We start from the raw sequence: 23,545 nt of genomic DNA, 5'->3' as shown, positions 1-23,545 counted from the left end.
CCCATGCTTGTGCTCTCTCTCTCTCTCTCACTGTCTCTCTCTCTTTGTCAAATAAATAAAATCTTTTAAAAAATCACTAACTTTCAGTGGAGTTAGATTTTTAAAATTATTTTGAAAATGTAAAGACAGTCTGTGATTATTGTTCAATTTAATAGGCACCCTAGATTAAAGATTTTACCTAGAGAGAGAGATTATAAAACTTTCCCCTAGATTTGCTGAACTGATAGTATTTATTTAAACCTAACATTAGGTTCAGGGGTACCTGGATGGTGCAGTCAGTTAAGCAACCAAGTGGTGATTTTGGCTTAGATCACGATCTCATGGGTTGGAAGATCCCCATGTCTGGTTCTGTGTGCTCACTGTCATGCTCAGCAGGGAGTCTGCTCCCTCTGCCCCTCATTTCTCCCTCCCCCTACCACATGCACATGCACACGCGCGTGCTCTCTGTCTCTAAAATAAATAAATAAACCTAACATGTTCATTGTGTTTGGAGCACTCTAAAATCATTATGATGCCTATTTTTAAAAGACTTAAGTTGTAGCTCTATAATATACATATTGCATATTATATTACTTACATGGTACATAAAATATGCATAATAGGTCATAACATTTATTATACAGTAAAATGCATATACATTAATATTATCTATAGGTTAGATCAAAGGCCAGATTAACAAATATTTACTGTATGCCTGGGTATGGTATTCATGGACACATAAGCTCCTTTTTCCCGGAGTAATACTATTTGCAGAAGTTTTCTCCCCTTAGGATTGTCACATAACCTCCCTTTTTCATTTTGTGTACTAATTTCCAGTTCTTTGGTTATCCACTACAGTTTTGTCATCTTCCTGAATCATCAGTAACACTTAAGTATATTGACTTTTCACTCAGAAAAAAAAAAAAGTGTGTCCCCACATCCAATTCAACAAGTAATTCTATACCTACTATGTGGAAGGCAGTGTGCCAGGGACTCTTTTCAGGATAAGAAAAACGTGTCAAGTGATGTTGTTATGACTTTGTCCCAATTGATGTTAAAGAATAATGGAAATCCTTGTTAAGTGTCTCCAGATATTATTTTCATATTTTATAGCATTCATACCTAAATTGTGTTATTCTCAGCATAGTGCTAATGTTATTACTTACTTGAGTCTATTACTCATCTTTTTTTGTCCATTACTCTTGAGAATATGATTCAAAATGTATGTTCTTCTGGGTGTTTCTTAAATTATGGCACTGGGTTAGTCTGATGGATATGGAGCAATTTGTTAGAAGTACAGTAGTCTGTTATTTTGTAAGGATCAATCTTATGTCTTTTCCTAAGAGGGATTTTATCTTTCTTTTCTACCATGCAGAGGAATGTGTGTGTTTGATAGGAATGAGTGAGACATAGTTAATAAGCATGTATTAATGGCATGATGTCAGCATAACTTCTCCCTCTAGGAAAAATAAAAAGCCTTTTTATGCCTGAAAATATGTTGACATGTGGCCTTAGCCTGTGGCTTTCATCAACACATGCCATGGTTATCACCTGATGAGAATCAAAAACCTGCGGGTTAAATATGTCTTCCCCCCATTCCACCCCGCTGCCCTTCCTCCTCCTTTTGCCCTGTGAAGCCTAACCTGCTATTCAGAGCTATAATAAATAGTGCTTGGCAGGATTCTTATTACTAAAGCATTTAGATGATCTTGCCCTTAATGACTGAAGTTGAGATTGTGTTGCTCTTTTTTTGAACTGATTCATCTAATTTATTTAATTCTTTATTATAATTGTACATTACTTAAGAAACAGATGTTTACATGGGAGTTTAATTAGTGCAGTTGATACCGTACTACACATAATCAGGTGCTAAAAATAACATGCTATGTGAAAGCCTTTCAAAATTTTATTGACTATAATGATGATATTACCCTATGGTATACTGTCAGTTATATTATAATGAGATTCTGATGGTTTAAATTTTTTAGTCACTTGGAAATGTTTTAGTAGCATATTGTTAAGTATGGAATTCCAGAGCCCTAGAATAGACTAAACACAAAAATACAAATTTAAGAATATTTCTCATTAGTGCAACAGTTTTCAGTCAGGAGGTTTTATACGTAAGTAGTTAAAGAATATGAGCTGTGGAATTGGGCACACGAGGATTTCAATCCAGCTCCATAACTTCATAGCTAAACAACCTCAAACAGGTTACTCAGCTACTCTTGTTTTGGTTTGGGGGGGGTTAATTTTTGTTCTATAAAAAGGGAAATATAACAATACCTACTTCTTAGGAATTGTAAAGATTCAGTGGGATGATGATGATGATAAAATAATAATAATGGCATACACTTCTATAGTCTTTACTGTGTGCCAGACACTGATCTAAGCACATTTTTAAATCATTAGATCCTCACAACCACCTTATTCAGTGGATACTGTTATATCTGGGATTAGATTTTAGCAAGTATTACCAACAAGAACTACCAGCAAGAAGTTATTGTGTCCTTAACCACCTTCTAGTGAAAATAGATGCATTGAAAATGTTACCATTTTTCTATAGAAATTTCAATTCGTATTGTGTTTTGTAAATTACATTTAAAGATTTTAAAAACTACTTTTTCTGTTTTCCTTTATCTTTGTTTTCTTGGAATTCTTCATTTTAATTAAAACTCAGAAACAGGAGATGATAATCACCTGTTTGTTAAGAAGGTACCATTCTTTAGGTAAACTATATTTTTTTTAGCCAAAGTTTTAAAAATATAAAGGTATAGAGATCAATAAGCAGACAGTTAAGATAATGGACATTTTCACTGGCTACTGGAATTTTTCAGGGCCTGATTACTATTTATGCTTTTCATACTGGGGCTCTATTTTTTAAATTAGCCCTGTAGAGCCACAAAAGGGGAGATCCAGAAACACAGAAAGCTTTACTTTTTTCTAAGTTACACTAATCAATATAAGCAATTTTCACTGCTTTTTCTCTCAGCCAAGTAACTGTGAAGCAGAAGACAGTAAGAAGACTTGGAAAATAGTTATTGGTCTTTTTCCCATCAACCGATAAAATCTAGTGGATTGTTTTATTTTTCAAGTTCTATGCCACTTATTCAAAACATGCTTTGGGAAAATTCCCGAGATAACTATAAAATATATTCAGTCTTTTTGGCTTGACGTATTTAGCTTAAAGTCTTCCATACCACAATGGCAGCTCATACTGGAGGTCAGAGTCCTAGAAAGTGATGGGTATTTTTTTTTTTTTTTTTTTTTTTTTGAGAAAGAGGCAGTGGGAGAGAGCATGAGCGAGGAGAAGGTCAGAGGGAGAAGCAGACTCCCCGTGGAGGTGGGAGCCCTATGCGGGACTCGATCCGGGGACTCCGGGATCATGACCTGAGCCGAAAGCAGTTGTCCAACCAACTGAGCCACCCAGGCATCCCCAGTGATGGGTATTCTTGAAGAGTACTTTGGGCGACAGTGACCCAGGCAGAATAAAACAGGGTGAAAGAACTCTGGGTAAAAAGAACCTAGTGCAGCTCAGGGTAGAAGGAACTTAGTGAAAACTATGAAGCATGCAAGCAAATACTGGAACGAAAATACATGTATGTCTTGAAGACTAATTCTGTAGGGTACTTTTTTTTTTTTTTTTTTTTTTTTTTTTTTTTAATTTATTTTTTATTTTTTATTTATTTATTTATTTTTTTTATTTATTTCCAGAGAGAAAGACAACTATCATATGATCTCCTTGATATGAGGAAGTGGTGATGCAACATGGGGGCTTAAGTGGGTAGGAGAAGAATAAAGGAAACAAGATGGGATTGGGAGGGAGACAAACCATAAGTGACTTTTAATCTCACAAAACAAACTGAGGGTTGCTGGGGGGAGGGGGTTTGGGAGAAGGGGGTGGGATTATGGACATTGGGGAGGGTCCTGTAGGGTACTTTTTAAGCCTCAAATACTCCAAATGTAAATGTAGGGTTCGACGAGCTATAGCTAACGAAATTGGTAATGATAAAACTGAACTGCAGGATTACATAATTAGAAGGCAAGAATAGCACCAATATAAAACTGTGGCCAACTCAAGATACTGAAGAATCACTAAACCTCTTCACAAAATAGTCAGAATTTCAACTATCCATACACACCCAACTATGGTGAGAGCTATGGAACAACCTTTGAGAATCATTCCCTTTATCTACACTTAAAATTGCACAATTTACTCTGCTCATTGTATGTGACTGGAATACGTGAATTCCCCATGTTTCCATATCTGTCTGCTTTTAACAAGTTTTCCATTTGACTCAGGACTTCCATCTCTTCTAGTATACCTAACAAATGTATTTAAAGAATGACCAAAGATCTGTTCACAAGAAAATTTGTTGCTAATGCTTAAAAAACACTTGGAAACATAAATGTTATCAATATAGGTTATTGGTTAAATTCTATCTGTACAATGAAATGATGTGCAACCAGTGAGAGGAAAAGGAGAAATCTTCACATATACTGAAATAGAAAAATTTCTAAGATATGCTATTAAGTGTCAAAAAACTAGGTGGCAAACAGTGTAATGTGATCCCATATGTGTGTATTTAAAGATGTATGTTTATATAGAGAAATGATATTAAATATGACATGTGAATACATTGAGGTCCACATTATAATTAAATAGGATAAGGTATATAAAATGATTAGTATCATGCCTACCTTGTGCATAGACAAATTAAAATTTGCTGTTATTGTTGCTTTAAAGAGTGAGTCAAGGAAGGGAAATTTGGTGGGAGGGCTTTTACTAATTTTACATGTTTTATATTTTTTTTATACTAAACCTGTATTACCTTTATAGTAACATTAAAAAATAGTTTGCTCTTGGGAAAAGATTTGGAAAAAAATGTATTCACATTAAAGTATTTATAATACAACAAAACTTAATATTTTTCTTCTGGCACAAGATATTGAAGGATTTCTAATGTGGGCAAAAGGGTAGCTCCTGTACTCTTTTGAACAGAGAGGTCTTCCTAAGGTCTGTAAAAGCAGTTTTGGAGATTTTTGCTTATTCATTCTCACTGTGACATATACATTCATATTTCTGATTATATTTCTTTCTTCCTTTTCTCAGGCATGTAGTATATATTTATACAAGAAGGAGTATATACATATATCACTTAAACATTTAGGTTATTATCTTCTTTCAAGAATGGTTGGAAATTTTGAGGGAGAAATGGAAAGAATAACTGAAAATAGTTATTGCTTAGTTATCTCAATGAAGCAGATTCCTTTTTTCTCCCTTTCAACCTTTGCTTAGCAAATAGGAATCACCTTGCAAATAATTGAAAAGAGATATTCCAGTGACCATACCCAATGGTGTACTGAATAATTTATCCCAGTAGAGTGATTATTACAAGGACTATAAAGAAAAAATATTGACTATACTGTATTATTTATTTTAGAGAATTTTATTTGCAGCTATTACTCATGGTTCTGCAAACGGTGGTCATTCCAAATACTTATTTATCTTCATAATGCTAGTGTTAAGTTTTATTGAAATTCATTACAAATATGGAAAGGATGCCCATCTGAAAACTTCTGAAAGTCAGTTATATTTTTCCAAAATTATAGACTTACATATAAACATTAGTTAAATCACGCCTTCCTTATGCCTTCCTTACTTAAATCACGCCTTCCTTAAATCACGCCTTCCTTCCTTGGCTAAGTTGATTTGATAGATTTTTTTCTTTTTTTAGGAGATAGACATTTTATTTAACAACCTTTTAAAAAAAAATTGGGGGCACCTGGGTGGATCAGTCGACCAAGTGTCTGCCTTTGGCTCAGGTTATGATCTTGGGGTCCTGGGGTTGAGCCCCACATCAGGATCCCCAGATTTGATAGATTCTTTCTAAATTCATGCAGGATTAATATGAAATGTATGGACTGAATTGGTATCTTGAAAATAGTCTTTTTTGTGGTTAACTTGAGGAGGTTTTGCTGTCTAGGAGAGATGAACTCTTTTCTTAACTGTGGAATGCTTTAAGGATTTGTGGCTCTAATTGTGCATAAGCAGTACCATATAGAATAAAGCCATTATGACTGGAGAGGATATTTAATGTAGTGTTTAAGAGCACAGGACATAGAAATAGACACTAGGGTTCAAATCCTGGACTTCCCACTTCTTAGCTGTATGATCTTGGACAAGTTACTTACCTTCTTATGTCTTGGTTTCCGTTTCTGCTTTTAGGGTTATGTGTAGTGGATGGTAGATAGATACTCTATTTCATAAGGTTGCTATAAGGTAATGAGTTACTATTTATAGAGTACTCCTATTAAGTCTTTTTTAAAATTTCTTTTTACTGAGGTATAAAAGCTGATTTTTGCAGTAGTTGTTTTTGATTATTTGTTTCTTGTTTGTATTACAGTTACAAATTATAATACTGTGGTAGAAACAAATTCAGATTCAGATGATGAAGACAAACTCCATATTGTGGAAGAAGAAAGTATTACAGATGCAGCAGATTGTGAAGGTGGTGTGCCCGAAGATGACCTGCCAACAGACCAGACAGTATTACCGGGGAGCAGTGAAAGAGAAGGCAGTGCTAAGAGCTGCTGGGAGGATGATGGTAAGTTTAATTTTTTCATAATATTCTAATCTCTTGATTCTTTAAAAATATATATATATTAACTGAAAAGATAAATTTGGTGAAAAGTTTGAAAAGATCTGTGAATTTGCCTATTAATTAATTGAAGGTGGTAGCCCACTTAACCAAAAAGTAGACTGTGAAACAGAATAGTAGTTACACTGATTATTTGTACAATGCATATAATATATTGCATTTTAGTCATTTTTTAACCAGAATCAAGCTTTCCATATTCTGTTGATACAATTGAACCTACCTGTAATTTCATATTGTAACTTCAAATGAAGACTCTACTTATAAACCTAGATTATATTTTAATACAGTAAAATTATAACACAACTCAACAAAAATCCCCGAACAGATAAATCTCAGGAGTACTTTTAATGTTTGAAAGCTTCTTCCTCCTCCTCCCTGTTCTTCATCCTTTCCCCTTCCCTGCCTTCTCCCATATATCAGAATGCTATAAATCTTCACTCAAGTAAAATTTTTACTTTTATTGATCTCAAGCATGGTTGAGTGGAAGGATTAGTGAAAGTCTTTCTAGGATGAGAGAGTCTCTCTACTTATTTATACTGAATATTTAAAATTCTTCCTTATCTGTCAAATGAATAAATTGAGCTATAGCCTTTTCTTCTAGATCAAAAATTCCTCCTCTCTTCTTTTCCTAATAAAACTAAATTATTGAGCCTGTCTTGGTGGGATTTAAACAACAGTGGTATAAAAACAGAAGAATGTGAAGAAAGCAGGTATTATGAATTAGAGGGATTGGGGATTAGGAATAAGGGCATCAGCAAAGGCAAAGAGAAGCATGTGCAAGTGATCACATTCAAAGTTAGTCAAATGCAACCTCCCCAACAAGTGGTTAGATTTGGGGAGGTCATCTAAGTAGAATATCAAAACTCAGTTTAGGCAGTCTGGGGAAATGAGTCAGGTTTGCAGGTCAGAGAATCTAGATACAAAAATGTGGAAGCTTAGAAAAAATGTGGAAGCTTAAATAAAATGTGGATCTGATGATAGGCCCCCTATAGCAGTAGTTGAGATTTCTACAATAGGACAAATTTATAGCTAACAAAGAACTTTCAAAATCATTTATCTGCCCCCTCATTTTATAGCCTTGTTCATTGGTTCATTAAGCAAATTTTGCAGGAATGAATTTGCAAAAAAGTTGAATAAAAAGGTTCAAAAAAGTTGAATAAAACTGTCTCTATATGAAAAGTACTTATACTTTAATGAGTGAAAAGGATAAATAGTAATTCATTACAGTTTGATGTAGGTGTAAATTTAGAGTTCTGTGGAAACATTAAGCAGGAAAATCCAAATCAGAGAGAGGAAGAGAAGTCCTAAAAGAATTTCTGAGTCAAACAGAACTGGTCTTGAGTTATAAAGGACCAGTGGAGGTTGATTAGGTAAAGGAGAAGTAAAAGAAGGTGTTTCCAACAGAAGCAGCAATATAGATGAAGCCATAGAAGTTTGAACAAGCGGTGTTTACAGAAAATCAGAGAAATAAACAAGGAAAAGACTATGTAGGACACTGTGTACTAAGCCAAGGAATTTGAACTTTTACCTTAAAAGCTATGAGAACATCATTGATACATACTTTAGAAATAAGTCTGGTAGCAATATGGAAAATGAATTTGGAGGGAGAGAGTATAGACAGATAGTGCCTTCAGTAAAGAGACTACAAAAAACGAAAATATAAGATTTGATTTGTTATTACATGGAAGGTAACAGAAGTAAGGACTGACAATTCACAGGCTTCTAGAAAGTAGAACCCAGAGAAATTAAATTATTTATTTATTGTCACAGCTCATTAACAGCAGAGGTGTTAACTTATTAAACTATAATATTGAGCTCAAAACTTTTGGAAGCAAGGGTTGTCATATATATTTCCTGTCTGGGGTCAGCATTGATCCATTGGCGTAATTGATCCAAAGTATTAATATGGAAACAAGAAGGTAATGATTTTTCTGGAAAAAGGGGAGATAAGAGAAAGAGGGAAATAGAGGGAAAAAGAAAGTTAAAAAACCAGTGAAGAAGTTCTGTTGCTGAAAATATGTTGCGATAAGTTATTTGAACTGTCTTAGCTATATGACCTAAGTCTTATATGTCTTAGCTATATGATCTATGCTATCTGAAAATAACAAATTATGCAAGATTTTAAAATAAATAAATTCTCTTGAAAGCTTTAAAAGAGCTAACTAAATAGTAGACATTAATGGATCAAAATCTAAGTGAGGACAGGAACCCATAAGGGTAAGCAGAGCACAGTATAGAAGACTCTGGCCTTAAGGACATTTGCCTACCCAGGTTAACATAAGACATGGTTTTTCAGGCCTCTGAGAAAAAACAAAGCCTGGGACCACCTAAGAGCTTAATAGCAGATCCTCCCCTAGTATGAATTACATATTAACATTATGATGGACTATGGTGAACTAAAAGCAAACCCTCTACCATCCCTACCATCCTTAGGAGTTAGCAAACAAAATTGCCTTGGCCGGGGGTTGGGGAAATAGAAGACTGTCTCTGCCAAGGAGTAACCACCATCTGTCTTGCACTGATTTATATTTTAAATTCACATTACTATATGGCCTGATAAGTCTCAAGCCATAACTGAGTTTTTCTAATTGCCAATATTTAATTTAATTTTATTTTAAGCAACTTCATTTTTTTACTTAAATTTAATTAATCAACATAAAGTACATCTTTAGTTTCAGATGTAAAATTCAGTTAATTATCAGTTATATATAGCACCCAGTGCTCATTACATCACATGCCCTCCTTAATGCCCATCACCCAGTTACCCCATCCCCATACCTCCCTCCTCTTCAGCAACCCTCAGTTTGTTTCCTGTAGTTAAGAATGTCTCATGGTGGGCGCCTGGGTGGCTCAGTGGTTTAAGCCGCTGCCTTCAGCTCAGGTCATGATCTCAGGGTCCTGGGATCGAGTCCCGCATCGGGCTCTCTGCTCAGCAAGGAGCCTGCTTCCCTCTCTCTCTCTCTCTCTGCCTGCCTCTCCATCTACTGTCAAATAAATAAATAAAATCTTTAAAAAAAAAAAAAAGAATGTCTCATGGTTTGTTTACGTCTCTGATTTCTTTCCAGTCCATTTTCTCTCCCTTCCCCTTTGATTCTCTGTACTGTTTCTTATATTCCACATAAGTAGTTTAAAGTAGAATTGCTGCGAGTACTCATTGGCACCAAGAAGAAGCAAATCCAAATCTTTTGGAGGAACATACCTTTATCCTAGCACTACAGAAATCTCCCAAATAAATTAGCAAGAAGAGAGCAACATGAGTGACAATTACCAGAAACAAAAGGAAGTAGAAACTTACCCATAAAGACTTTAATTAGTAAAGTTATCAGATACGGATATAAAATGACTGTCATTTTTTAAGAAAAATGAACAAATTTGAAACTACGTGCTCTGAGAGAATAAAATATACACCAGCATATTTTAAGAAGAATGAAGTAGAACTTCTAAAAATGAAAAATTATAATAATAGAAATTCAGATTCAAAGGATGGATTTTAATAACAAAGTAAACAGAATTAAAGAATTGGAAAATGGGGGGAATTATACTAAATACAACTCAGAAAGACAGATTAAAAATACAAAAAACAGGATAAGAAACATGAAGGATAAAATGACAAGGTCCGATGTATGTCTTGATTCAAGGAAAAGAAAGAAGAGGGAAGCAAGAATATTTGAAGAGATAATGGCTGAGATCTTTTTCAGAATTGACAAAGCACACCAGACCACAGACTCAAGAAAACTGAGAAACCTCAAGAAGTATAAATAAATCTACCCCCCTGACATTATGGTGAAATTGCAGAACAACCAAAACAAAAAGAAAACTCTTAAAAGTAAATTCAGAAAAGTGAGATTTTGTTTGAGAGAGTGATAGACCGCTGAATTTTCAGTAACCACAATGGAATCCAGATAGTAAAAAGATACCTGCAAATATAGACTTCTGTACTTAGCAAAAGTATCTCCTAAAGAAAGGGGAAATAAAGTAATCATTTCAGGCAAGTTTGAAAAAAGGAAATTTGTTATCAGTAGACTCTTATTACAAAAGCAAATTTTAAGGAATGTTTTTTACGCATGAGGAAAGAGATCCTTGATGGAAGATCTGAGATTAAGAACAGAGAAAATTACAAATGGAAAAAATAGATACAATAGGTACATCATATTTCCTATGAAAATACTTTAAAAAGTGGATGTGACTAAATTAATTTCAGATAATATAAACTTTTAAAGCTTAAAATCATTATTATAGATAATAGGATCACTTTAAAATAATGAAGGATTAAATTCCCTAATAAAATACTATTTTAAGTGTGTTTGTACCTAATAACAAGGCTTAAATATAGGGAAAGAAAAATAGGCAATCTACAAGGAGAGAAATACAAATCTAGTCACTGTGGAAGATTTAACACACCATGGTTAGTCATTGATGGAGTAATCACACAAAACCAATGAGAATATAGAAGGTCTGAAAGTATGCCTAAGGTGTATAATCTATACACAATAATCACAAAATATTTTTCAACTACATGGAATATTTATAAAAAGCAGTTTTTAGAGGGAAATTTAGAACCTTAAGTACATATTTTAGTAAAGGTTCTGGCTAAAAGTCAATGGGCTAACCATCTATTTTAAGAACTTAAAGAACAGCAAACTGAAATTTCGAAAGTAAAAACAAAAAAAATAATGTAAAATTGAAAATAAAGCTACAATAAAAAAGGTCAACATAGGCAAAACTCTATTCTTTGAAAACTATTAAAAAACTTTTGACAAGATTGACCAAGAAAAAAGGAGAGAGAATATATAAATAGATGAAATCAAGAATCGAAGAGGATGGGACGCATGGGTGGCTCGGTTGGTTAAGCTTCTGCCTTCAGTTCAGGTGGTGATCGTAGGGTCCTGGGATCAAGTTATGCATCAGACCCCTTGCTCAGCAGGGAGCCTGCTTCTCCCTCTGCCTGCTGCTCTCCCTACTTGTGCATTCTCTCTCTCTCTCTCTCTCTCTCTCTCTCTCTCCCCTGCCCTCTCTCTCTGACAAATAAATAAAATCTTAAAAAAAAAGAATGAAAGGGGACAAAATTAAGATACTACAGACATTGACAAGGTTAAAGGAAGTATTGTGAGCAACTGCATTCTAATAAATTTAAAAATATGGGCAAGATACTAGAAATTCTTAACCAAACTGGCTGGGGAATAATTAGAAAACATGAATAGTCTAAAACCTCTAAATTGAAATGGTAGTCAAAAATATTCCCATAGGAGCGCCTGGGTGGCTCAGTGGGTTAAAGCTTCTGCCTTGAGCCCATTGTCCTGGGATCGAGCCCCACGTCGGGCTCTCTGCTCAAAGGGGAGCCTGCTTCCCCCTCTCTCTCTGCCTACCTCTCTGCCTACTTGTGATCTCTGTCTGTCAAATAAATAAATAAAATCTTAAAAAAAAAAAAAAGAGTCTCTTTAAAAAAAAAAAAAATATTCCCATAAAGAGGTGGTGAAGATATGGAACAACTGAAACTCTTGTACATTGCTTATTTTAAGATCAGGATGATGCTGGCGTCATAAAATGAGTTTGGAAGTTTTCCTTCCATTTCTATTTTTTGGAACAGTTTCAGGAGAATAGGAATTAGTTCTTCTTCAAATGTTTGGTAGAATTCCCCCGGGAAGCCGTCTGGCCCTGGGCTTTTGTTTGTTTGGAGATTTTTAATGACTGTTTCAGTCTCCTTACTGGTTATCAGTCTGTTCAGGCTTTCTATTTCTTCCTGGTTCAGTTGTGGTAGTTTATATGTTTCAGGAATGCATCCATTTCTTCCAGATTGTCAAATTTGTTGGCATAGAGTTGCTCATAGAATGTTCTTATAATTGTTTGTATTTCTTTGGTGTTAGTTGTGATCTCTCCTCTTTCATTCATGATTTTATTTATTTGGATCCTTTCTCTTTTCTTTTTGATAAGTCTGGCCAGGGGTTTATCAATTTTATTAATTCTTTCAAAGAATCAGCTCTTAGTTTCATTGATTTGTTCTATTGTTTTTTTGGTTTCTATTTCATTGATTTATGCTCTGATCTTTATGATTTCTCTTCTCCTGCTGGGCTTAGGGTTTCTTTCTTGTTCTTTCTCCAGCTCCTTTAGGTGTAGGGTTAGGTTGTGTACCTGAGACCTTTCTTGTTTCTTGAGAAAGGCTTGTACTGCTATGTATTTTCCTCTCAGGACTGCCTTTTTGTGTCCCACAGATTTTGAACCGTTATATTTTCATTATCATTTGTTTCCATGATTTTTTTCAATTCTAATTTAATTTCCCGGTTGACCCATTCATTCTTTAGAAGGATGCTGTTTAGTCTCCATGTATTTGGGTTCTTTCCAAACTTCCTCTTGTGGTTGAGCTCTAGCTTCAGAGCATTGTGGTCTGAAAATATGCAGGGAATGATCCTAATCTTTTGATACCGGTTGAGTCCTGATTTAGGACCGAGGATGTGATCTATTCTGGAGAATGTTCCATGTGCACTAGAGAAGAATGTGTATTCTGTTGCTTTGGGATGAAATGTTCTGAATATATCTGTGTTGTCTATCTGGTCCAGTGTGTCATTTAAGGCCTTTATTTCCTTGTTGATCTTTTGCTTGGATAATCTGTCCATTTCAGTGAGGGGAGTGTTAAAGTCCCCTACTATTATTGTATTATTGTTGATGTGTTTCTTTGATTTTGTTATTAATTGGTTTATATCGTTGGCTGCTCCAACGTTGGGGGCATAGACATTTAAAATTGTTAGATCTTCTTGTTGGACAGACCCTTTGAGTATGATATAGTGTCCTTCCTCATCTCTTATTATAGTCTTTGGCTTAAAATCTAATTGATCTGATATAAGAACTGCCACCCCTGCTTTCTTCTGATGTCCATTAGCATGGTAAATTCTTTTCTACCCCCTCACTTTAAATCTGGAGGTGTCTTCGGGCTTAAAATGAGTTTCTTGGAGGCAACATATAGATGGGTTTTGTTTTTTTATCCATTCTGATACCCTGTGTCTTTTGATTGGGTCATTTAGCCCATTAACATTCAGGGTAACTATTGAGAAATATGAATTTAGTGCCATTCTATTGCCTGTAAGGTGACTGTTACTGTATATTGTCTCTGTTCCTTTCTGATCTACCACTTGTAGGCTCTCTCTTTGCTTAGAGGACCCCTTTCAATATTTCCTGTAGAGCTGGTTTGGTGTTTGCAAATTCTTTCAGTTTTTGTTTGTCCTGGAAGATTTTAATCTTTCCTTCGATTTTCAATGATAGCCTAGATGGATATAGTATTCTTGGCCACATGTTTTTCTCGTTTAGTGCTCTGAATATATCATGCCAGCTCTTTCTGGCCTGCCAGGTCTCTGTGGATAAGTCTGCTGCCAGTCTAATATTTTTACCATTGTATGTTACAGACTTCTTTTCCCGGGCTGCTTTCAGGATTTTCTCTTTTTCACTAAGACTTGTAAATTTTACTATTAGGTGACAGGGTGTGGGCCTATTCTTATTGATTTTGAGGGGGGTTCTCTGAACCTCCTGAATTTTGATGCTTGTTCCCTTTGCCATATTGGGGAAATTCTCCCCAATAATTCTCTCCAGTATACTTTCTGCTCCCCTCTCTCTTTCTTCTTCTTCTGGAATCCCAATTATTCTAATGTTGTTTCATCTTATGGTGTCACTTATCTCTCGAATTCTCCCCTTGTGGTCCAGTAGCTGTTTGTCCCTCTTTTGCTCAGCTTCTTTATTCTCTGTCATTTGGTCTTCTGTATTGCTAATTCTTTCTTCTGCCTCATTTATCCTAGCAGTGAGAGCCTCCATTTTTGATTGAACCTCATTAATAGCTTTTTTTATTTCAACTTGGTTAGATTTTAGTTCTTTTATTTCTCCAGAAAGGGCTTTTATATCTCCCGAGAGGGTTTCTCTAATATCTTCCATGCCTTTTTCGAGCCTGGCTAGAACCTTGAGAATTGTCATTCTGAACTCTAGATTTGACCTATTACCAGTGTCTGTATTGATTAGGTCCCTAGCCTTCGGTACTGCCTCTTGTTCTTTCTTTTGTGGTGAATTTTTCCGCCTTGTCATTTTGTCCAGATAAGAGTATATGAAGGAGCAAGTAAAATACTAAAAGGGTGGCAACAACCCCAGGAAAATAGCCTTTAACCAAATCAGAAGAGATCCCAAATCGTGAGGGGGGAGAAAGTGGATAAAAAGAGGTTCAAAAAGAAAGAAAGAGAAAAACAAAAGAAAAGAAAAGAATTAAAAAAAGAAAACGAATAAAGAAAAGTATAAAAAAGAAAAAATATATATATTAGATAAACTAGTTTAAAAACGTTAAAAAAGAAAAGGGTAAAAGTTAAAAAAAAATTAACAGAAGAAGAGAAAAAAAATGAAAAAGAAAAAAATTAAATTAACTGCAAGACTAAAAAATCACAGGGAGAAAGCCATGCGTTCCGTGCTTTGCTTTCTCCTCCTCTGGAATTCTGCTGCTCTCCTTGGTATTGAAACCGCACTCCTTGGTAGGTGAACTTGGTCTTGGCTGGATTTCTTGTTGATCTTATGGGGGAGGAGTCTGGTGTAGTGATTCTCAAGTGTCTTTGCCCCAGGCGGAATTACACCTCCCTTATCAGGAACCGGGCTGAGTAATCCGCTTGGGTTTGCTTTTAGGAGCTTTTGTTCCCTGAGCGCTTTCCGTAGAGTTCCAGAGGCCTCCTGGTCTCCGGCCCCGAGGAGCCGAGAGCCCGGGGCCCCATTCCTCAGTGCACCCTCAGAGAACAGCGCCCAGTAACTCCCGTCTGCCTGACCTTGGGCTGCGCTCCGAGCTCACTGAGCCTGCGGCTGGTTCAGGGTAACCCCGAGCTGTGAGCTTACTGTTGGCTCTGTCTCTGTAGCCGGCTTTCCCGTTCTAATACCCGCAAGCTCTGCGACACTCAGACACCCCCGATCCTTCTGTGACCTTGCGGGACCTGAGGCCACGCTGACCCCGCATGGGCTTTGCCCCGGTTTAGCCTCTGGAGCGATGTCCCTCAGCGGAACAGACTTTTAAAAGTCCTGATTTTGTGCTCCGTTGCTCCGCCGCTTGCCAGGAGCCGGCCCCTCCCCACGGGGTCTATCTTCCCGTCGCTTTGGATTCACTTCTCCGCCAGTCCTACCTTTCAGAAAGTCGTTGTTTTTCTGTTTCCAGAATTGCTGTTCTTCTTCTCTTCGATCTGCTGATGGATTTTCAGGTGTTTGCAATCTTTAGATAAGCTATCTAGCTGATCTCCTGCTAGCTGAAGTAGTCTCAGCCTGCTACTTCTCCGCCATCTTGACTCCTTCCCCTACATTGCTTATTTTAAGTGCTATGTCACTCTGGAGAACAGGTTGGCAGTTTACCATAAAATTAAATATAAACTAAACTATATGACCCCATAGTCCCACTCCTGATTATTTTTTCTAGGGAAATCAAAACTTAGGTTTACCGAAAAACTTATACACTAACTCTTAAAGAAGCTTTGTCCATAATTGCCAAAAACTGGGAATAACCCATTGTCCTTCAACAGGTGAAAGGATAAGGAAACTATCGTATCCATATAATGGTCTTCTACTTAGCAGTAAAAATGAACAAACTATTTAAATAACAAGTTGGATGAATCTCAGAGTCATTATGCTGAGTGAAAGAAGCCAGTCTCAAACGATTACATATTATCTGACTCCATATATATGACATCTTCAAAAAAACAAAGTATATGTGGGGTAACAAATCAGTGGTTACCAGGGGCTGGAGCTTGGGACAGAGTGACTGTAAAGGGATAGCATTAGGGAATTTGGGGGCATGATGTAACTCTTCTATGTCCTGATTTTGGTGGTGCTTACGTGAACCTATACATGTGTTAAAATTTAAAGAACCATACACCAAAAGAAAAAACAATAAAATTTTCTGTATGATAACTTATGTATCTGTATTTGTGTGTATATACATATATGCTATATATATGGCATATATGTGTATATTATAAAATTTATGTTTTTTTCTGTTCTACAAAGAAAACTGTAGTGCAGATGGCATCACTGGTAAGGTTTTCTAAGCATTCAAAAGAAACTAATAATTCCAGTTTTAGACAACTCTTTCAAAGCCTAGTGTAAGAGGGAAGATTCCTCAGCTCTTTAAATGAGGCTACCATAACCTCAATATCAAAAACAAAATAAGTATTAGAGAGGAAAATTATAGACTCACTCAGTTGTAGAAAGACAGAGTAATTCCAAGCAAAGTATTAGTTATTCCAAATATTATATATATATATATATATATATATATGTGTGTATGTATGTATGTATGTGTATATATATATGTATATATATATATATACATATATATATACACATACATACATACATACATACATATGGGGAAGCAAGGTCAGAATAATACTTAAACCAATTGAAAAATAACACTTTACTGGACTAAATGAGAACTATCAAATATTCATCTCAACAGACAGAAAAACATTAAGTAAAATTTAGTACATATAGATAGTATCATAAAAGCCAGAAACCTAGATATAGAGGGTACTTGCTTGTTCTAATAAAGTATATTTCTTTAAAATCTATCACATTTTATTTAATGACAAAATGTTGAAAATGCTTTTTTGCAATCAAGAACAAGGTAATGATTTCTTCTATCACTTTTTATCAGTCTTATTAAAATTGCTACCCAGTACAATAAAACAAGAAAATAAATCAATAAATATAGGAATTAGAAAGGGGAAAAAAGCAAAACTCTCATTATTTACAGATGATATAGCTGTATATAAAAAGGAATCATACTAAGTTATTAGAACTAATAAGGGAATTTGGCAAGTTTTTGGATACAAATAATAAAAGTCAAAGTCATCTTTATACATCAGTAAGAGCTGTAAAAGAGAACAGATGTGTAAAACCACATGAAAAAAATTATAAACTCTTATTAGAGGTATTAGAAAATTTCTCAATAAGTGGAGATATAAATTTTGTTCATACATTAGAAGACTCAATTTTTTTAAATCTAAACTCCAGACTTTATTTGGATTTCACTGGTTTTTCCATTAACGTCCTCTTTGTTAAGGATCCTCTCCAGCCTACTGTATAGTATTTAGTTATTTCTCCTCAGTTTCAGGAGACAGCCTTTCATTGTTTCTCCTGTTCTTGACAGTTTTAAGGAATACTGATGAGGTGTTTGGGGTTTAGGTTTGTCTGTTATTTTTTTCACAATTATATGAGAGTGTGGGATTTTGGAAAGAATAACACAGTGCTAAAGTATCCTTCTCATCAACTTAATATCAGTGGGTCTCAAGCCATCACTTTGATTTTTTTTTCCTATTAATTTCATGAACTTTATTTTATACGCAGCCATATGCAAAGTAGTAAAATTGGACCACTGTCTTACATTGCACATAAAAATTAACTCAAAGTAGATTGAAGACTTACTCTAAGGCTAGAAATCATAAAACTGCTAGAAGAAAACATAGGTGGTAAGCTCTCTGACATTAATCTCATTGATACATATTTGGGTCTGATTCTAGCAATGACAACAAAAGCAAAAAATTAAAAAAAAAAAAAACAAATGGAATTGAATTACACGAAACTAAACCAAAAAGTTTCTGCACCATGAAGGAACTCATTGACAAAATAAAAAGGCAACTTGCTTGGAAGGGAGAAGATATTTGCAAATCATATATGCATATATTCCAAAGTCTATAAAACACTCAAACAACTCAATAGCAACAATAAAAAAGCAGTCCAGTTAAAAATTCAGAGTATCTCAAGAGTCATTTTTCCAAAGATGGGCCAACAAGCCCATGAAATGATGCTCAACAGTACTAATCATCATGGAAATATAAATCAAAACCACAATATCACCTTATACACGTGTCAAAATGGCTGTTATCAAAAAAATAGATTAAAAGTGTTAGAATGTGTCTTCTTCAATTTCTTTCATGAGTGTTCTGTAGTTCCTTGAGTACAGATCCTTTACCTCTTTGGTTAGGTTTATTCCCAGGTATCTTATGGTTCTTGGTGCTGTTGTAAATGTAATTGATTCTCTAATTTCCCTTTCTATATTTTCATTGTTAGTATATAAGAAAGCAACTGATTTCTGTATATTGATTTTATATCCTACCACATTACTGAATTGCTGTATGAGTTCTAGTAGTTTGGGGTGGAGCTTTTGGATTTTCCATATAAAGTATCATGTCATCTGCAAAGGGAGAGAGTTTAACTTCTTTTTTGCCAATTTGAATACCTTTTATCCATGCTCATTGATTGGAAGAAAAAATATTGTTAAAATGTCTGTACTGCCTAGAGCAATCTATACTTTCAATGCCATCCCGATCAAATCCCACTGGCATTTTTCAGAGAGCTGGGAAAACAATCCTAAAATTTGTATGGAACCAGAACAGACCCCGAATTGCTAAGGAAATGTTGAAAAAGAAAAACAAAACTGGGGGCGTCATGTTGCCTAATTTCAGGCTTTACTACAAAGCTGTGATCACCAAGACAGCATGGTACTGGCACAAAAACAGACACATAGACCAGTGAAACAGAGTAGAGAGCCCAGATATGGATCTCAATGCTATGGTCAACTAATCTTCCACAAAGCCGGAAAAAATATACAGTGGGAAAAAGGCAGTCTCTTGAATAAATGGTGCTGGGAAAATTGGACAACTATGTATAGAAAAATGAAACTCGACCTTTCTCTTACACCATACACAAAGATGAACTTGAAATGGATAAAAGACCTGAACATGAGGCAGGAATCTATCAAAATCCTAGAGGAGAACACAGGCAGTAACCTCTTTGACATTGGCCACAGCAACTTCTTTCAAGACATGTCTCCAAAGGCAAAGGAAACAAAAGTGAAAATGAACTTTTGGGACTCCATCAAGATCAAATTTCTGCACAGCAAAAGAAATAATCAACAAAACAAAGAGGCAACCCACAGAATGGGAGAAGATATTCGCAAATGACACTACAGACAAATGGCTGATATCCAAGATCTATAAAGAACTCAAACTCAACACACACAAAACAGATAATCACATCAAAAAATGGGCAGAAGATATGAACAGACACTTCTGCAAAGAAGACATACAAATGGCTAACAGACACATGAGAAAATATTCATCGTCATTAGCCATCAGGGAGATTCAAATCAAAACCACATTGAGATACCACCTTACACCAGTCAGAATGGCCAAAATCAACAAGACAGTAAACAACAAAGTGTTGGAGAGGATGTGGAGAAAGGGGAACCCTCTTACACTGTTGGTGGGAATGTAAGTTGGTGCAGCCACTTTGGAAAACCATGTGGAGATTCCTTAAGAAATTAATAATAGAGCTACCCTACAACCCAGAAATCACACTACTGGGTATTTACCCCAAAGATACAGATATAGTGAAAAGAAGGGCCGTTTGTACCCCAGTGTTTATAGCAGCAATGGCCACAGTCACCAAACTGTGGGAAAAGCCAGATATCCTTCAACAGATGAATGGATGAGGAAGATATGATCCATATATACAAAGTAGTATTATGCCTCCATCATAAAGGATGAATACCCAACTGTTGTATCAACATGGACGGGACTGGAGGAGATTATGCTGAGTGAAATAAGTCAAGCAGAGAGAGTCAATTATCATATGGTTTCACTTACTTGTGGAGCATAAGAAATAACATGGAGGACATTGGGAGATGGAGAGGAGAAGTGAGTTGGGGGAAATCAGAGGGGGAGACCAACCATGAGAGACTGTGGACTCTGAGAAACAAACTGAGGGTTTTGGAGGGTAGGGTGGTAGGGTTGGGGTAGTCTGGTGGTGAGTGTTAAGGAGGGCACATATTGCATGGAGCACTGGGTGTGGTGCATAAACAATGAATCTTGGAACACTGAAAAAAAAATTAAAATTAAATTAACAAGTGTTAGAATGTGAAGAAAAGGGGCCCTCATGCATTGTTGGTGAGAATATAAGTTGGTATAGACACTATAGAAAACAGCATGGAAGTTCCTCAGAAACTTAAAAATAGAACTTTCATATAAACCAGCAATTCAATTTCTGGATATTTATCTGAGAAAATGGAAAACACTAATTTGAAAAGATATATGTACCAATATGTTCACTGCAGCATTATTTATAATAGTAAAGATATTGAGATAATGTAAATGTCCATTGATGGATGAATGGATAAGGATAATGTGTGTGGGATGATATCTATATATAATAGAATACTACTTAGCCATAAAAATTGATGAAATCTTGCCATTTGTGACAATATAGATGGACCTCCAGAGATTATGCTAAGTGAAATAAGTCAGACCAAGAAAGACAAACACCATATGATTTCACTTATATCTGGAATCTAAAAACAAATGAAAAACAAAAATTCTAGATATCAGAAAATTCGGTGGTTGCCAGAGGGGAGGGTGGTGGTGGGTCAAAATTAGTGAAAGAGGTGAAGATGTAAACTTCCAGTTATAATGTAAATAAGTCATAGGGATGTAATGTACAACATGGGGACTATAGTTAATAATGTATTGCAATTTTGAAAGTTCCTAAGAAAGTAAATCTAAAAAGTTATCAAAAGAAAAAAGTTGTAAATTTGTATGGTGACACATGGTAAATAAACTTAATGTGGTGATCATTTCTCAATGTATACAAATGTCAAATCATTATGTTGTGCACTAAACTTAATACAGTGTGGTGTCATTATACTTCAAAAAAAATGGAGAAAGATACAGTCTCTTTGTTGAAATAGAAAATATAAAAAAGCACCAAATAGATAATTTAGAACTGAAAAAGATAATAAATAAAATTTTAGAACTCAGTATACAGACAGTAGCAGCATGGAAGGACAGTTGAAACAATCAATGAAATTGGATATAGAACAATAGAATTTAACTTACCTGGTTTGAACAAAAGAAAGGAAATAGTCTAGAAAAACAGAGCAGGGTCTGAGCAACCTGTTTAGATCTAATGTTTATGACATCAGAATTCCAGGAGAAAAGAATGAGGAGAGGATGGGAAAATATTCAAAGAATTAATAGCTAGAATTCTCCAAAATTAGGAAAATGACATAAACCTGTACCACAAACAGGATAAATCCAAAGAAATCCATGCCAAGACACATCAGAGTCAAACTCCCAAAAACTAAAGACAAAGAAAAAAATCTTAAAAGCAAACAAAGAAAAGGGATATTTTTATGTATATGGGGAAAATATTTGAATGAAAGTAATTTCTCATAAGAAACTCTGGAGGCCAGGCAGAAATGGGACACGTCAAACACTGAAAGAAAAGAACTGTCAACTCTGATTTCTGTATCCAGAGAAAATAAAAACTGGAGAAGAGATGAGGACATTTTCACATGAGGGAACACTAAGAATTTGTCCCCAGCAAATCTACCCTATACAAATAGTTAAGAAAATCTCTCTAAACAAAAAGGAAATGGTGAAAGAAGGAATCTTGGAATACCAGGAAGAAAGAACCCCACAAAGAGTAAAAATGTGGATATATACAACATAATTTCCTTCTAGATTTTTCTTAATTGTATATGATGATGAAGCAAAAAATATTGTAATATGGGTAAATAAAATTAATGAAACATGCAGTGAACATTAATACTTATTATGATTTGTATAATAATTATAATTTGTTTTGTATACAACCTACCTAAAGAGTTAGATATAATGAACTTTTATGATAAAGTTGATATCCAAGTCATAGGATATTTAGAAGTACACATTAATTCCTACTTTAACATAACTATTTTCATTTGAGTCATTATTATTCAACATGCATTTTTTTTTCTTTTTTTTCTTTTAAATTTTTTCAATTTATTTATTTTCAGAAAAACAGTATTCATTATTTTTTCACCACACCCAGTGCCCCATGCAATCCGTGCCCACTATAATACCCCCCACCTGGTACCCCAACCTCCCACACCCCTGCCACTTCAATCCCCTCAGATTGTTTTTCAGAGTCCAACATGCATTATTTTATTTTATTTTCTTTTAATATTTTATTTATTTATTTGTCAGAGAGAGAGGGAGAGAGAGCGAGCACAGGCGGACAGAATGGCAGACAGAGGCAGAGGGAGATGCAGGCTCCCTGCCAAGCAAGGAGCCTGATGTGGGACTCGATCCCAGGACGCTGGGATCATGACCTGAGCCGAAGGCAGCGGCTTAACCCACTGAGCCACCCAGGCGTCCCAACATGCATTATTTTAAAGAGAATATTCTCAGACACTAAAAATTACTTAAAATTTCTATAAAGAAAAAAATCCTCCAGTTGAAGATACATTTCTTTTATAAATAAACTACATTTTTAAACCCATGGAAGCACTAATTTTTAAAGTTTTAACTCACCTAATTTAAAAAAATGAAAGGTTTATGTGTGTTCAAAACAGTCTTGCCTAACCATATGGAGCAAATCAGTAAACAACAGAACTGTGTTCCTTTCATAAACAATTTCAACCAAAGTAAGAAATTAATGTCAGCCACCAAAAGTCACAAATCAAGATAATTCTCACATTCCATCAGTTAAAGAGTATCCTTTTTGTCTGTGAGACGTTAAAATATCCTTGAGAAAACGCACACAATAGATCTACAACACTGCCCAGTGATACAAGGCAACAAGACTTTTTGCTAGAATACTGATTGAAAATCCTCAGTAAATTCATTTAAATTCACAAATATTAAGGTTAGTAACTCTTAATAGTTCATTTAGTTGGTTACCATTAAGTCATGTATTTAACTAAAAGTTTATGTTGTGGGGCTTCAGATCCGAACAGAGTACTTCTACCTTTGAATTGTTTTCTGGCTCCTCAAGATGATCCCTGTGGCTGAATTTGAAGTTAGTCTATCAAATTGTGGGTGGTTGACCAAACCAACCTGCTCCTAAAGCAGGAAAAGAAAACTTGAGTTACC

The 23,545-nt window shown here is 35.2% G+C and overlaps 1 protein-coding gene across 10 annotated transcripts in view; it reads left to right on the top strand.

Annotated features, from left to right (window-relative positions):
- ZEB1 (zinc finger E-box binding homeobox 1) overlaps positions 1-23,545 on the top strand; it is a 187,095-nt gene that overhangs the window by 120,201 nt on the left and 43,349 nt on the right. For all 10 annotated transcript variants that reach the window (XM_032349354.1, XM_032349352.1, XM_032349353.1 and 7 more), the window contains one exon: positions 6,384-6,584. In XM_032349354.1, coding sequence (XP_032205245.1) covers positions 6,384-6,584 — 201 coding nt within the window. The remainder of the gene's footprint in view (positions 1-6,383; positions 6,585-23,545) is intronic.

Source organism: Mustela erminea, chromosome 6, assembly GCF_009829155.1.
Source record: "Mustela erminea isolate mMusErm1 chromosome 6, mMusErm1.Pri, whole genome shotgun sequence".
NCBI lineage: Eukaryota > Metazoa > Chordata > Mammalia > Carnivora > Mustelidae > Mustela > Mustela erminea.
This window is presented reverse-complemented; position numbering and strand designations above follow the sequence as displayed.